This window comes from Prionailurus bengalensis, chromosome D1 (genome assembly GCF_016509475.1).
Source record: "Prionailurus bengalensis isolate Pbe53 chromosome D1, Fcat_Pben_1.1_paternal_pri, whole genome shotgun sequence".
NCBI classification, from domain to species: Eukaryota; Metazoa; Chordata; class Mammalia; order Carnivora; family Felidae; genus Prionailurus; species Prionailurus bengalensis.
In genome coordinates this window covers 7,342,568-7,360,367 of record NC_057346.1, presented here as the reverse complement: position 1 = coordinate 7,360,367, position 17,800 = coordinate 7,342,568, and the positions used below count along the sequence as shown (strand labels likewise).

At 39.1% G+C, this 17,800-nt stretch overlaps 1 protein-coding gene across 1 annotated transcript in view; it reads right to left on the bottom strand.

Annotated features, from left to right (window-relative positions):
• Nucleotides 1–17,800, bottom strand: part of DDX10 (DEAD-box helicase 10) — a 281,218-nt gene that overhangs the window by 112,268 nt on the left and 151,150 nt on the right. Inside the window, exons 14-15 of the mRNA XM_043579268.1 lie at nt 9,330–9,449; nt 5,814–5,978 (exon numbers count right to left, since the gene is read on the bottom strand). Of these exons, the coding sequence (XP_043435203.1) occupies nt 5,814–5,978; nt 9,330–9,449 (285 nt within the window). The remainder of the gene's footprint in view (nt 1–5,813; nt 5,979–9,329; nt 9,450–17,800) is intronic.

The window sequence follows — 17,800 nt, the reverse complement described above, 5'->3', positions numbered from 1 at the left end:
GTCTGTAGAATAACAAAGACCTTGGGGTAAGAGTCCCAGGCCTGCCATTTGTGACTCATGGGACCATGGAAAATTACTTGATCCTTCCTTCTAAGTCTATTTTATCATCTGTAATTTGAAGCTAGCTCACTTTTCTCAGAAGTTAACTGTTAGCACTAATTCAATAACACATGCAAAGCACAGCATTGCAGATGCCTGATTATTGCTCCCCTCCTTCCTGATATCATATACATTTACGTTTTAGATACGTGGACGCAATAGCAACTCAATTCCGTGTCAACAAAGACAAAAATGAAACAGACTTCCTGAAAAGTCCCTGGGGTGCCTGGGTGGCTCAGTTAAGCGTCCGACTTCAGCTCAGGTCATCATCTCGCAGTTTGTGAGTTCGAGCCCCGCGTCGGGCCCTGTGCTGACAGCTCAGAGCCTGGAGCCTGCTTCGAATTCTGTGTCTCCCTCTCTCTCTGCCCTCCCCCAACTCTCACTCTGTCTCTCTCAAAATATTAATAAACACTGAAAATAAATGAATAAATAAATAAAAATAAATATAAATAGATAAATAACTAAATAAATAATAAATTAAAGATCCCTTTAACTCTTTTCTAACCTTCCGTTCATGCTAGTAGTACCATCTTTGCAAGCAGTCCAAGCCCCATCCTGGCATGGCTGTGTTATCTAAACCTATAATCTGAAACCGATAAAGCACTCAAAGCAAATTTCCAGAAAATGAAAGAGAACTTCATGATGTATTGCTTCTCTCCACTCCCAGCTGTTCTAGCAGATATTATCAGCCTAAATACAAGTTATCTTCCAGAGCTACGAATGATGACACACACCACAAAGCAGATTTTCACTCCATTCAAATAAAAGACGTCTTTCACTGACGTGATCCACAGCCCACCTTTGAGGGTTCTGACTGAATGGCAAGAAAACATGGTGTTTCCATGCAAATGTACTGGTTTTGCCTTTAGGATATACTAGTTTACTAATGGACTAATATGAAAAAAATTATAGCTCCTGCTATAATCTTACTTCTGATGAGTGGTTTCAAAAGGTTCAACACAGAAAAGAGTAACAGGCCTAGTTAAGTACAGCTTTCTATGAGCCGCCAGGGAAAGGTGAGGATTGGAATGGTCTCAGAAAAAAAAAAAAAAAAAAAAGAAGACTCAGCAAAGATAAATAAGGCTGCCGACTCAGTGACCAGAGCAGTTACACAAGGTCCCCTGACGTCCACAGAGTGGGCAGCTCGGAGTTCCAGGAGCAGGAAGCTAAATTTACTCCCAGGGACACCGTACCAGCTCTTTTGTTTGTTATAAACTAGCTAAAATTCTTGTTGCTCAGCTTCTAAACCTTTAGGACAAAGGAGATATTTACTTGAGCCACAGTAGAAATTACAGAGCTTTCAGAGTTTGGTAGATAAAAATATGAGTCAAGAATTGGTCTGTCAGCATGAAGGGTGACAATGAACAGCAGAGTCCTGTACCACAGAGACTGGGAGCACGTTCAAAACCAGGGGCAAAGCTGGTAACTGTAAACAGCAGGAGCAAACAACTACTTCAAAATCATTAAGACAAAACCCACAGATATTAAATGTTACCCTTTTAAACCAGAATATAATCATGAAACATTGTGAACATGCTGAAAGAACATTCCTAAATTATGAAAACTCCTAAAATTGACAGGTATTTTTAAAAATACAGATTTTGTGGGGCACCTGGGTGGCTCAGTCAATTAAGCGTCCGACTAATGACTTCGGCTCAGGTCGTGATCCCAGGGTCATGGGATCAAGCCCCGTGTCAAGTTCCGCACCAAGTGTGGAGTCTGCCTAAGATTCCCTCTCCCCTTCTCCTTCTGCCTCTTCCCTGCTCACACTCTCTTTCCCTCTCTCTAAAAAAAATAAAAAATAAATAAAATACAGATTTTGTAGAGTTTTCTTTTTACATGTAAGATTCTTTTAGGCACATCCCCTACTCAATTTTTTGTCAAGTTTCTTCATCTCTTTCTTACTATCTTAAGTAAGTAAAGGTTATCCCCAGACCCTAAGTTAGTACTTCAAGAGTTCTTTAGGGACATACAATTCTTCTCAGTATTCTTCCAAAGAAATAACAAAATTATGAGGGACGACTTCAAGGGAAACATAATTACATTTGCCCAAGGTAAAACCTTATGCTAGAAGAACTAAGAATTGTCATTACAGTAAGTAATATACTCAATTAGGAAAAAAAATATGATTTCAAAACCAATAATGTATTCAGATAAGGCAATTAAGATAAAATAATCTGTGCAGGACTGATAATATGTTTCATTTCTAAAATAATATTTTAGTAACCACTGGAAAATAAGCAAATAAGAAGGAGGCCTTATCATCAAGGTAGAAACCCTTCTTGTCAGCAGGAAGAGATGACCAATTAAAATTCCATTTTCCAAACAAAAAGGGGTACTTTTATTCCCATATCCTCCCTATACACACAGAGCCAGAGGGGCCCCCTGACCATCTGGCAGGAACTCCCATTTCCCCCCTTTACACAACAAGACAGTGCAATCCAAACTGGTGACTGGGAATCTCACCCGGACCAGGCAATGCCAGACTGAGGGCTCAAAGGCAAGGACTCCTCCTTATCACACTCTTCCTGCCAAATAAGCCAAACGTTCAAACTTGCCGTGACTTCGAGGCAGAAATGCAGTCCACGGCAGCCTGGTGCGTGGCTGACCTGAGCACCTGCACTGTCTTAAATATGCCATTATAATAAATTTACTAAGTCTAAAGTGCTCAAACATGAAATCTTCTAATTTAATACACAAATACTTACATCTGTGTAAGTAATAATTTCTACTGATGCAAATACCGAGAAAGTAATCATATCTGATTCAGATAGCATTTACATTCAAGTTGAACAGACAGAACACTATTTTAGTTATTTCCTTGCACTTTTTTCAGGCTACACAACATTTCCAACTTCTGATATGGAAAGGATGCCATGGGTTACCTGTGTGCAGAATACAGCCATTCTGTGCAAAATCACCAGCTGTGGCTTCCTGTTAAAGACCCCTATCTATTTTAGTTAGAAAGGTACTGACTTTGAAACTAGTAGTATGTGAAGTTCTTGTGATTTCTCTCACAGCTGTGTCAGCCCAAACTACTCTGTTCAACCTTGCCACGAGATAATCACAGCGATAGCTTAAATATCATATGCTACTTTTAACAATGGTGCAAAGAAAATGAATTATTTAAAAGCACAAAAGTAACTGAAGATGGAAATGTGCAGAACAATCTACATATAGTATACTTACCTTTCTTGTAACAAAGGGAGAAAATAAGGATCTGTATTTATTTCTGTTTACTTGCATTTGCATAAAGAAACGGCCAGGATACATTAATAATTAATAAAAATAGCTACCTACAGGGGTAGGTATAAGTGAGAATGACAGGCATCGGCAGAAGCAAGATTTCTCAACATTAGCTTTTGTATGATCTTTATTTTAGAACAATGTGAATATATTATTCATTTTGAAAATGTTAACGTAAAAAAAAGGTATAAAAAGCTTTTGTGCAGTGATGGAATATCCACAGTTAACTATGGTTTAATTATAATCTTCCAAGAGACAGAGAAACTCATGTATTTTAAGTATTCTCTCCTCACAAAGCCTAGCACACACTGTGTAATAAATGCACAATTAGTCAAACTGAAATTAAGTTTCTAAAGATTTCAAAAAAAATATTCCACAACCTGGAAGCAGTAACTTCCACACATGAGAGGAGGAAGGGAGGGGGAGACAAGAAAGGGCAAGAGTGGGAAAGCTTTCCTTTATGTAAATGCCTCCTGCTGCCTTTACTGCTGGCTAGATTAAAAATATGGGGCGTCTGGGTGGCTCAGTCAGTTAAGCGTCCAACTTCAGCTCAGGTCATGATCTCCCAGTCCGTGAGTTCAAGCCCCGCGTTAGGCCCTGTGCTGACAGCTCAGAGCCTGGATGGAGCCTGCTTCTGATTATGTGTCTCCCTCTCTCTCTGCCCCTCCCCCACTCGTGCTCTGTCTCTCTCACTCTTAAAATGAATAAATGTTATAAATAAATAAATAAATAAATAAAGTAAGTAAGTAAGTCAGTCAGTCAGTCAGTCAGTCTAGGGGTGCCTGGGTGGCTTAGTCAGTTAAGCATCCAACTTCGGCTCAAGTCATGATCTCATGGTTCATGGGTTAGAGCCCTGCATCGGGCTCTGTGCTGACAGCTCAGAGCCTGGAGCCTGCTTCGGATTCTGTGTCTCACTCTCTATATCTGCCCTTCCCCAACTCGCACGCACACACACACACTCTCTCACTCTCTCTCTCTTTCTCTCACTCAAAAATAAACTTAAAAAAATAAAAATAAAGGATAAAGGTCCTTTAGTTCAGTCTCCCCAGATAAGTACTCTAAGTGAAGTATAAGCTGAAACGTGACACACTGCTGGCATTCTTAACATTACTAAAAATTTTAATAACATAATTAGTGCTAACTTTCAACTTAAAGTACTGTAATAAACAGCAATGCATGAAATGTTTTGTTTGCGTGATAACATTCTCAACTGCAAACAGTATATCTGAGGTTCATCTCTTCCCCACGTTTCTGGAATGATTTTTTCACCTGCATTTCCATCCCTGAAGCTATCTTCAATGTCTGCTTCTTTTTATTCGTCAAACGCTACTGCAAAGTGGCATCAAACCTTGAAGGAATGAGAACCACTGTTCTAGAAAAGTTTACTGAGCCACTGAATCGTTATAAGGTCAAACAGGAGTCAAAAAACACAAAAATCCTTCTCAGGATGTAGTAATGTCCACATCCAAAGGCTTACAAGTTCTTGACCCAGAATTTCATATTATGGCAGACAGCCTTAGCCATGATACTATGTTCCCCTGAAGTCATTCCTGTCTCAAGGGCATGCTAGAGAAACATCCTTAAAAATGTTAAATCTGTCTTATTTCATTAACTAACTCATTGATTTAGAGAAATACCCACTTTTATGGGAATTAAGTAGTCTGAGAAGACAGTAATGTCACTAAGTGACTGGAATGGAGTAGTCCATTTCAAGGATAACAGAAAACTGCCAAGTGTAAGGCTAACAGTGCACACGCTATAGCACTCTCTGTTTAACAAGGTTAATTACTTTCTTTCTTTTTCTTTCTTTGTTCCTCTATCTCTCTCTCTTTTCTTTTTTTTAATACACTAAGTAAATCTTCCATGCATTATCAACTAACTGCTATGGGAAGAAATTCAATGATACAGTTTAAGCTGAAACATTAATGTCACTTAAACAGGTCAATGGTGAACAGCCTATGGTACATCCATACCGGGTACTGATACATACAACAACCTGGGTGAATCTACATAGAATTCTGCTCAGTGTAAAATGCAAATCTCAAAAGGCTACATACATATTACGATGCTTTAGTTACATAACATTCCTGAAATGGCAAAAATTCTAGAAATGGAGCACATGGGATGAGAGAGTAACAGAGTGTATTACTTCTTACAACAACATGTGAAATTATAATAATCTCAAAATCAAAGCTTTAACTAAAAAGAAATCACTAACATTATTTGGGTTACCTCAACCAAAAGCAGATGTGGGCAATGTTCTCAGACACCAGTCACTCCACAAAGAGTCCACCAGCAAAATCAAAAAAGGAGAACAGATAAAATGACAAAATATCCACAGAAAAAGAAGCGTTAGAGAAAGCAAAGAAGACAGTAACATGGTTACTGATGAACAACTAATGAATATCTAGATATATTTAGGGACATAGTAAATGTCACTCAGTATTAATCCAAGATGGAAAACTTACCCGATGCTTTGCCCTGATCTTCTTCCTATACTCTTCTTTGTCAAATTTGTCCTCTTCTTGAAGCCTTTCCTTTGCTTTATCTAAGTTGATGCCCCCAGTGCTGTCCTCCTCCTCTTCGGCATCCTTGGAGACAGACTTCTGCATCTGAGGCCACTGCTGAACCGACTGCAGGCAGGGAAAAGGTTTAGTATGGTGCACGAAACAGGGAACATCAACAGAAAACCATTTCCCTTGGCAGAATGATTTTGAAACGGTGTATTTTCCCACTTTCTGCCTTACAACCTATATTTCTTCTTTATTTTTTTCTAAATGTTTGTTTGAGAGAGACAGAGCATGAGTGTGGGAGGGGTGGAGAGAGAGAAAGAGAGACACAGAATCCAAAGCAGGCTCCAGGCTCTGAGCTGTCACTGCAGAGCGTGGCGCGGGGCTGGAACTCACGAACTCAGAGATCATGACCTGGGCCGAAGTCTGACGCTCAAGTGACTGAGCGACCCAGGCGCCCCACAACCTATATTTCTTAAGCTTTCTAACAAACTTTAGAATTGAAGTGGGCAAACCCGCAAAAAAGACTGTCCCGGTCAGGATAAAGTGACTGCCATGATCCAGTGACGGCAGGATTAAAGGAAAACGTCATGAAATACTTTGGAGGAAAAGGTAGTTGCTTCAACATCATCTCAAACAGTGCTCTCAGTGTGCTGTGCTCCACCAGCTCGGTTCCAAATCATCTCTGCCAGCGACTGCCAATACCCCCATCACTTCTCCCACCATCCTCTGTGGTTTTACTTCCCTGTTCTTCTGACTAGAATTTACCTCCTTGAGGGCAGTCATCTATCTTGTTCATATACTCTCAGAGCCCAGTACAGTATCTGGCACATTATCAGATACTCAGAATTGATCGATAAATCACCTAGCAGCCAGTACGACACATAAAGACTAAAATAACTAAGCAAAGAAAAAAATTAGTTTAGATTTCAGGAGCTGGCTCAAATCTGTGGAATTTACACACACAGTTTATGGTTAGGAACACGGTAACACAGAAATCAGGGCAGTGATCTGGAGTCGGGGGACCCGGCTTAATGTCCCAGCTTTTCTGCTAGCCCGACTGCAGAATCCTGAATAAATTCCTTCATTTCTGGGCACCTGGATCCTTTTCTGAAAAATAAGAAAAGGCCTATTGGACTCAGTAATCTTCCAGGTCTCACACTGTAAAACTCAAGACAATTCAGACAAAACCTATTCTCTTATTTGAACGAGTAATTGGTTGCCAGAGGATTTCAGTAGCTGCCACCGTTTTGAGAGGCTGCTCATGAACGTGCAAAGACAAGCCGTAGGCCTGCGCGTCACAGGTATCGCTGCCTCCTCTCACTCCTGTCACCGCCCACTGTGGCCATTCTTCCAGAGGGGAGCCCCGCAGCAGGGCCCAGGGATCACGAATGTCACTGCCCGTGCAGCCACGATGGGAGGCCATGGACAATGAGGAAGGAGTGAGAGGGAGCAGGCAGGGCATCCACGCTCAGACTCCTCAGCCCTGCCTCGCGACCATGTGAAAGAAGCTGCTGCGTCTGTGGGCTGAACGCAAAGTTCTTTCAGAATTTTAGAGCAGAAGTTTCAACGTGGCTCAAAGCCATATGGAGCTCCTATCAGCAATAAGTTTACATTGAAACATTTTACAGTTAAGGATGTATATCCTTCTTGGAGCAAAGTAATCTGTGTAGTTAAACTCACAAGCACAGTGAGGATCCTCATTACACGAACAGCACTAACCTTACTTTACAGTAAGCATCTGACGTAATACAACTATATTCTGGCTAAGCTCGCTTCAGATGATGACCTCTTTTTAGTAATTTCATGAAGATCCATTACTTATCAATTCTATAGGCTTTGTCTACAACTTCCAACAACTTTAAATTGTGCTTTTTTCATGTGATTCATACACCGCTTTACTCCGTGTTCTCAGTGTAAACCTGGGCTTCTGGCGCCAAGCTCCCTTCCCCCGAAGTAACATCCACACCTGTTAACTCCACAGTTAAAACATACTCTGGGTGCCTGGGTGGCTCAGGTCCAGCTCTTGATTTCAGCTCAGGTCATGATCTCATGGTTTGTGAGTTCAAGCCCCACACTGAGCTCTGTGCTGATAGTACGGAGCCTACTTGGGATTCTCTCTCTCTCTCTCTCTCTCTCTCTCTCAAAATAAATAAATAAACTTCAAAAAAAAAAAAAAAATACTCCGGTGTATGCAGCCTGTTTACACAACATCTGTATTAATGACAATGAAATACCTGATGTGCTACATGACGGTATTTTAAAAGCTGTTATTTTATTGGGATTTTAGAAAATAGTTCATCCATTTAAAACACTTCTGGGTTAACTGTATGCTGGGCTCTGTTCTCAGAGCTGGGAATGGAGTAGGGAGCAAAGTCAACAGACACCCTCCCTTGGGTAGCTGCCCTCATTCCACTGGAGCAGAAGAAGACGACGATAACCACGTAAATAGAGGATGTCAAGCCACAAGAGTGCTGTGAGGAAAACAGAAGAAGACAAGGCAAGGAAAGGAGAGGACAGGGGGCATGGGGCGCTGAGCACTCTACCAGAAAGCACAGGAAACCTGGGGGGTGACACAAGTTAGACCTTGCTGTGGCTGCCCCCCCAACATTACTCCTTATGTCGGTCACGGACTTTCCACATCTCTTTCCTCTTCAAAAACAAGGTTATGTGACAGAGGGACTTTTCACGAGCAAGCTTTCCGACTCTGCAAGTATGTATTTACACTAAGACCGAGGTAATGGTGACAAGAGAGTTGGGCACCGGCATCTGATATGATGTGAAAGCAGAAAATGCCCTCAAAGCCAGACCAGTAAGAAACACGCCAATACAGCATCTAGACTGAGGAACCGCAAAGCAGAGACTTTTGAGGGCCCAGAAAAGAAGCTGTGGCAAGTGGTTTTGTTACGATTCTTGCATTTGTTCCCACAGGATGTGTTGACGGACACTTTGACAGGAAAGTCTAATCTGTAAAAATGGAATTTAAGAAGTTCAAAACCAACTCTGTGTCATTAGCACCAACGAGTGTCCCAGTTTACTGTCAGTAAGGCCTTCCTGCTTACAGATGGCAGCTGACGAAATGCCCGAGACAACACAGGAACCGCCTTAGCATGCTTTAAAGAAACATTTTCTGGGGCACCTGGCTGGCTCAATCAGTTAGGTGGGTTGAGCGTCCAACTTTGGTTCAGGTCATGATCTCATGGTTCTTGAGTTCGAGCCCTGAGTTGGGTTCTGGGCTGACAGCTCGGAGCCTGGAGCCTGCTTGGGATTCTGTGTCTCCTTCTCACTCTCTGCCCCTCCCCCACTCATGCTTGCTCGCGCATGTGCTCTCTCTCTCACAAATAAATAAACGTTAAAAAAAAAGAAAAAGGAACATTTTCTTTCTCTCATTAATGAATGTTAAGTCAGCAGGAGAGTCAAACTCTTTATACTAAGCGGAAGGTACCTCAGAGATGAAGCATTTAAGAATCTTACCTCCCCTTCCTCAGTAAATGTTATCTTCTTATTCACTTTAAAATTTCTCTTCATTACTTTTTTTGCTTCTGCGACCTTGGTCACTTTCTTCTTGACACTGGATTTAGAAGGTTCTTTCTTCTGTGTGAAAATATACAAACAACAGCGATTAGTTAAGTGGCTGCTTTACATTAGGAATTTCACTCTGGCAATACACTTTCTAAAACTGAATATATTTCCTGCTCACTGGCTAATAAGCACCAAAAGTACTGTCCAGAAATAAAGTTATTAGACTTTTTAATGAATGATACCCCCAATACTATAGGGGCTTAAGTGTAAACAAGATAAATGTTACCCATAAGCAACCTTTAAAATTTCTTCCATTACTAAAACCATGCTATCCTGATAATGCTGAAGCAGCAGAAACTCATGATAATGTGACAAATGGGCATCCAAGGTAAATAAAGCTCTCTTCCAGCTAAAACACAGAACACATTTTTTAAATAGCTCTAATTCCAAGGGCAAACTTAAATTTTCAGAGTAGGAGAATGTTTACCTGGAAAGCAAAATTACTGCAATACATTGTTTGCAATTCCACATTCTTCCTCCCATTACACTAATTTACTATATGAACACGGGGAAAAGCCTTTGGTAACTAAGCTGTGCCCAAAGGTGAGATGGAATCAGAATAATTTAGCAGGATACCCTGGTCAGAACCCACCTAACATCCTCAAACCACCACAGCAAGGTAGTGAACGTACGAAGCCACTGCTTACTTATGCTAAGTGAATGCTGAGGGAGCCATGTGAAATGGGGAGCTGTGGAGGTCATACCACAGCCTGCACAGATGAGAGAGGGACAGTAAGAAACTCACCACTAAGAGGGATTTGCACCACGTTTCTTACATTAGATCCAGGAATACCACCGGCGGTGGTTGGTAAACTAATCTAAGGCAGGCTTCATCAGGTGAGTAAGTAGACAGAATGAGAAGTTTCTGGTGCAACAGTGAAGACAACAAATTTGAATTCAAGCTCTACTACCACTTATGAGCTATGTAGGAGCAAGTTACTTAACTTCTGTGCTTTAGCTATAAATTGACCCTCAATAGTACCTCTATCTCATAGGGTTGGCTGGGAGAATTTAATAATAAATGTAAAATATACAAAATCTAAGTATTAAATAAACCTCAAATACCACTAGTGATCTCTTCAAGCTACCTAAAGAGATCATGCCAACTGCATACAGGTTTACTTTGCAAAATCCCAGACTTGGAGCTTCCTAACTGATTGTTTTTTTTAACACTGTGTTATAGGTAACCACCCAATGAAAACTAAGAAAGGAGGGACTGATCTAGGAAACAAGAGTTATCACAAGCTTTGAGAAGATGGACATTATTTATAACTGCTATATTATGGTAATCAATAAACAGAAAGAACAATTCACTTTAAAAAGTTTATATTATTGATAATGAATACAAAAATGCTTAAAAATAAAGTACCATGACATCAAAAATAACAAATTTACTACAACAGAGGTTTGTATCAAGTTATTAATACATTACGTTTTTAGATAACAATAATGCTTATTATGAAAATTAGCTAATGTATCTGCAATATGATAATTTAAGTACAAGAAAGTTGCAACATGATAATTTAAGTACAATGGTTCTGTTATGTGGGTGTTACTAACACTGCTTTTTATAGTTCTGGTTCCTAAAACATACCATCTAATTACACTTATTTCTCAGACCACGTATCAAGTCAAAGTTAAAAACATACTAAGATTTGGGGAGCACCTGGGTGGCTCAGTGGGTTAAATATCCATCCAACTTGAGCTCAGGTCATGATCTCACGGTTCGTGGGTTCGAGCCTCCGCATCGGGCTCTGGACTAACAGCTCAGAGCCTGGCTTTGGATTCTGGCTTTGGATTCTGTGCCCCCCTCTCTCTCTGCTCCTTCCCTGCATGTGTGCGCACGCTCTCTCTCTCAATCTTTCTCTCTCTCTCTCTCTCTCTCAAATAAACATTAAAAAAAAAAGAACATACTAAGATTTTAAATCTATAAAACGCTTACGAAAAGATTCATCTTCTCTAAAGTAGTTTTTATTACATCAGAGAGACATCAATAATGTTACAATCCCATTATACCTGCACCCCACAAGATTTCTATGAAAATAAATTCAATTTGTTTCAGATTTCTTCTTCCCATGGGATATTCCATCTACTCCTCCCAAACCCCACTGGCCCCAACTGCATGCATGCTGCCACCAGGTTGCACAGGGCCCTAAACTGCTCTGTCCATCCCTCACAACCTTCTCCCCACCACTGTGCTCTGAGATACACTACTATTATTCTCCTTAGGAAATAATACAGTCCTTATTTTCTCACTTCTGAGGGTAATTAACTAAGTTGTGTGGCATTAAAACTTCTACATTAAAAGAGACCAGGGTGTTAGGAAGCTGATTGCCAACTGAGGTTAAGTTGCCACCTGTAGGTCACCTTGTGAACACAGGGCATTAATAAGACCCCCACTTCCTTCTTCCCAGCCAATACTCCTACCCCCACCTTTCTCCACAGACAATTATCAAAGAACACCACCAACACAATCGCCAGGGTTGGTGACAGGGTTATTCCTACTTGATCTTCTTGCTTTTTAGGGTTAGATCAATTCTTGAGGATCCTGGGTTGGCTAATGTTCTGTCATCAGAGAGAATGCTGATCAAATAGCACAAACTCAGAGGATCATTACAACGTAAAAATAACAATTATACAGGAGTAAGTTATCACCACTTTAAAAAAAATGCTGAGGAGCAATCAGAGCCAACATTCTGGGGGTAATACTCTAGATCTTGATAGGAGTTTGAGTTACACAGGTGTATGTAATTGTCAAACCTCAAATGTTACACTTAAGATTGGTGTATTTTACTGCACATAAATTTCTACCTCAGAAAACAGTCCTGTAATGAACTTAAATGAATGCCAGGCAGGCTGAAGTATATACGGTACAAAGGGTAATACCATTGGCAACTTACTCTGAAGTGCATTAAATTTAAAAGTGTGATAAATAGTTGGAGAATTACATGATAAAGGCCATATGGTAAGAGTTTCATTATAGAATGAGTAGTGAATATTTTGGTGTACAAAGTGCACTTTCTTCAGCTTTTCTTTATGTTTGAAATTTTTTTTAGAACAAAATACAAAAAAGGCCTGGTCCCAGGAATGAGAGAAAAAGTCATAAAGCAAAAATACCAAAAACTGCCAAAATAGAAGAAAGATAAGTTAAAAAAAACAACCTTCGGGGAGCCTAGGTGGCTCAGTCAGTTAAGCATCTGACTTTGGCTCAGGTCATGATCTCATGGTTCATGAGTTCGAGCCTCGCATCTGGCTCTGTGCTGAGAGCTTAGAGCCTGGAACCTGCTTTGCATTCTGGGTCTCCCTCTCTCTCTGCCCCTCCCCAATTCATGCTCTGTGTGTGTCTCTCTCTCAAAAATAAATAAATATTTAAAAAGAAAAAGAAGAAAGAAAACCAGCCCTGCATGGTGTAACCTTGAGATGATTCAGGTCCATATCAAGAGCTTTAGGGAGACCCATGAAACCACTGAAATTATGTAACAACACTTGGGGATCTTTGCATCAAAATAATCAAATTTGTTCATTTTAGGGAAGCCACTGTAAAGAATAGAAATTGCAAAATGGGTGAAAAGACACATGTTTATTTTATTTCATTGACAGGTTGGGGATTCACTCCAATACTTGAGAATTATTCTTCAGTCATTCAAATACGCCCCAGAGTATCGTCCACACACAAGACACCACAGTGCACACTGGAGACTGAGCAATGAAAGAGACAGGGGGACTCCCAATCCTCCCTGGCCTAACTCTATGGGGAAAAAAATATTTTCTACTGTTTAATGTCTTTAACTATTTAATCACAAATGTATTAAGTGTTCAGAAAAAATAAAAAGGATGAATGAATCTATGCAACAGGGTACCTGCCCTAGCTAGTCTAGGATAAGGAGAGGAGTCCAGGAAAATTTCCACGTGAGACAAATGTCTAAAATGAGTGTCAAACACCCAAGCAATGTGTGGCATTAACAAATATCTTCTGGGTGTCCACTGATGGTGTATTTCATATGTGGCTTAGCTTAACTAAGGACCATGTCCTTCTTTAAAACATTACGTTTATGGGGCACCTGGCTGGATCAGTCGGTTAAGCATCCGACTTCAGCTCAGGTCCTGATCTCACAGTCTGTGAGTTCGAGCCCCGCGTCAGGCTCTGTGCTGACAGCTCAGAGCCTGGAGCCTGCTTCAGATTCTGTGTCTCCCTCTCTCTCTGACCCTCCCCTGCTCATGCTCTGTCTCCCTCTGTCTCAAAAATAAATAAAAACATTAAAAAAAATTTTTTTAAACATTACTGTTAGCAGCTAATACATACTCATCTTTTTTTTAATAAAGGATACTCATGTCTTATGAATTCATGCCTTAATCATGTTAAAAAGTCTCCATTCATGTCTTCTGCAGCCACAGTGTTTACCTCCCAAGAAGCAAATGGCATTAATACCTTTCTCTATATCCTTTCCAGAGACATTCTACCCACAATCAAGTATACATGAAGAACACCAAAGTACTAAATGAGCTATCCACATAGGCATTCACTTACCCAGGATAAATCTCTAAAAGTTAAAGCACTCAAAGAGTATGTACACTTAAAGTTCAACTCAGTATTTCCAAATAACCTTCCTGAGAAGTCAAACAAAATTTAACAGTCCCACCAAAAATTTGAGAGTAACTGATTCTCCACATCTATTTTCAGAAAGTAGATATTAGGCTTTATGTTTTGCCAATTAGGTGAAAAAATAGTATCTCATGAAATTTTTAATTTGCATTTATCTTGTTTTAAGCATAGCAGAACATCTTTCCAAAGACATTTTTTTTTCCTGTGCACTGTGTATCATCTTCAACGGTACTATCAACTATCGACCGTTAATGAATTCCTAGCATTTTACTTATTAATTCGTGAGATCTTTTCATTTGTTAAAAATGTGTCAATATTTTCTCCCACTGCATCATTTACATTTAGACTTCTACCATAAGGGTAATATTTTGTTGTTTGGACTTTGTTTTGTTTTTTTGCTAAACATGTATTTTTAATTTTAATGTAATCAATGTTTAAAATAAGAAAATTTTCTGGATATTTTTTGTACCATACTTACCAATATGTTTTCCACTATATGACTTTTCAAAAAGCAGTTTAACTTCTTAAAATTCAGATTTTATTTTCTGTAAAAGTTTCAACACTGAATCTTGGATAAGGGGGGAAGTGCTGCTTGTTAACACTTTAAATTTCTATTAAGTAATTAAAAATATCAAGTATACTTATTGTTAGGCGTAAGTTGTATTTTTACTACAAGACTTTGTATTATTGATAAAAGAATGAAATTTGTAAATTTTAAACCAAAGAGCTTAACAAAAGATTTCCTGACAAGATGTAAAACATCAAAACACAATTTTCATTTCCATTTGCACTTCCTTCATGACATGTATGCTAGACATCAGAATAAAATTCAAAAAGGAAAATATCATAAAATACAAAATTGATAAAGCATCAAGTAATTTTCAAGGTCTTGTGACAGCTGTAGGAGGCTGCCACAAATAACTTGGAAGATAAAAGGTTGCGAGGAGAAGGACCGTATTAGTTTTAACACTAGCTACAACAAGATTCAAATATAATCAGTGAAAACAAAAACTAATATAAGCATTACTACTATACATCCTAGAGGTAAATTAAAAGTAACAGTGCAGGGTGCCTGGGTGGCTGAGTCGGTTAAGTGTCCAACTTCAGCTCAGGTCATGTTCTCATGGTTCGTGAGTTCGAGCCCTGCACTGGGTTCTGGGCTGACGACTCAGAGCCTGGAGCCTGCTTCAGATTCTGTGTCTCCCTCTCTCTCTGCCCCTCTCCCACTCATGCTCTGTCTCTCTCTGTCTCAAAAATAAATAAACATTAAAAAATTAAAAAACAAAGTATCATTGTAAAAAAAAAGAAAAGCAAAAACCATACAGATATCAAAGTCAGAATTAAAAGAAGATACTCTAAAGAAATCAGATGTTTATGTTTCCTTAAAGTAGCTCCCATATGCATCATGGAATAATTAATGATTTATAATAACAATTTTACCTAAAAGTGAAGGAAACCTACAAAATAAAGAACTCTCAACCCTGGTCAAGACCTTACAGATTACTTATTATAACCTGAGACCTCACATTAAAAGTATGGGCATTTCATAGCATTTATAAGTACTGTTGCCTCAGAGTCCAAAAGTAATCATACCTTAGAACTGAAGATTTAAAAAGCAAAACAAAACCATTATAAAAAAAACAACACACCTGCTATGTAAGCATAATTCCTTCATCATCCTAAATTTACTGAGCTACAAGAATTCACAGTCTAATTTTACACTATAAATTAAGGATGTACTATGTGGCATTTGATTTGAAACCCATCTACAAAATATTTTCTTAAGAAATAAACTTTCCTTGGGAATGCAAGCTGGTGCAGCCACTCTGAAAAACACAGTATGGAGGCTCCTCAAAAAATTAAAAATAGAACTACCCTACGACCCAGCAATTGCACTACTAGGTATTTATCCAAGGGATACAGGTGTGCTGTTTCGAAGGAACATATGCACCCCAATGTATATAGCAGCTCTATCCACAATAGCCAAAGTAGGAAAGAGCCCAAATGTCCACCAATGGGTGAATGGATAAAGAAGATGTGGTGTGTGTGTGTGTGTGTGTGTGTGTGTATACACACACACACACACACACACACATAATGGAGTATTACTTGGCATACCCACACACACACACACACACACATACATACAATGGAGTATTACTTGGAAATCAAAAAGAATGAAATCTTGCCATTCACAACTATGTGGATGGAACTGGAGTGTATTATGCTAAGCGAAATTAGCCAGTCAGAGAAAGACAAATATCATATGACTTAATTCATATGAGGACTTTAAGAGACAAAACAGATGAACATAAGAAAAAGGAAACAAAAAAAGTATAAAAACAGAGAGGGGGGACAAAACATAAAGGGACTCTTAAATATGGAAAACAAACAGAGGGTTACTGGAGTGGTTGTAGGAGGGGGGAAAGGCTAAATGGGTAAGGGGCATTAAGGAATCTACTCCTGAAATCACTTTTGCATTGTATGCTAATTTGGATGTAAATTTAAAAAAATAAAATTAAAAAAAATTTAAGTTACAAAAAATTTATTTTTACCTACACAAAAATAAATAAATAAATAAATAAATAAATAAATAAATAAACTTCCTTGATGATTAGTGATGTTGCACATGCTTTCATGCACCTATTGGTCATTTATGTGTATGTCTTCTTTGGAAAAAAGTCTATTCTAGTCCTTTGTCCATTTTTTAATTAGATTACTTTGTTTGTTTGTTCTTGCTTTTGGGTTGTATCAGTTCCTTATACATATATCTCAGAAACCCCTTATCTGAAACATGATTTATAAATATTTCTCCCATTCCCTAGGCTGCCTTTTTGTTTCCTTTGCTATACAGAAGTTTTTCAGTTTGATACAGACCCCTTGTTTATTTCAGCTCTTGTTGCCTGTGCCTATGGCATCTTGTCCAAAAGATCACTGTCAAGACTAATGCCAAGGAGATTTTTTTCCCCTATGTTCTCTTCTGGGAGTTTTAATCTTCAGGGAAACGAAATCAAAACCACAATGAGATAGCATTTCACACTTATTAGGATAGCTATCATCAAAAAGACAAGAGGTAACAGGTGTTGGCATGGGTGTAGAGGAAAGAGACCTGTTGTCGTACACGGTGGGAATGTAAACTGGTTAAGCCACAGTGGAAAACAGAATGGAAGTTCCTCAAAAAAATTAAAAATTTAAACTATCATATGATGCAACAATACCACTCACTCCTGGGTATATATCCGAAGGAAACAAAATCAATTCTAGGAAAGGTATGTGCACCCCCATGTCTGTTGCATCATGACTCACAACAGCCAAGACATAAAAACAATCCTAAGTGCCTGTCAAAGGATAAATGGATTAATAGAAAACGTGGTAGACATATACAACGGAGTATTATTCAACCACGAAAAAGAAGGAAATCCTGCCATGGGTGACAATATGGATGAACCTGGAAGGCATTATGTTAAATGAAATAAGTCAGAGACAGATACTATATGGTATCACTTATATGTAGAGTATTTATAGAGAAGAAAAAGGGGAAATGGAGGCTGATGTCACAGAAACACAGAACAGTTGTTGCCAGGGGATGGGAAGAGGGAGAAATTGAGATGCATAACTTTCAGTTATAAGATGAGTAAATTGAAGATCTAATGTATAGCATGGTGACTATAGTTAAAATACTGTATTGTATACGTGAAATTTGCGGAGAACAGATCTTAAGCATCCTCATCACACACACACAAAGTTAACTGTGAGGTGA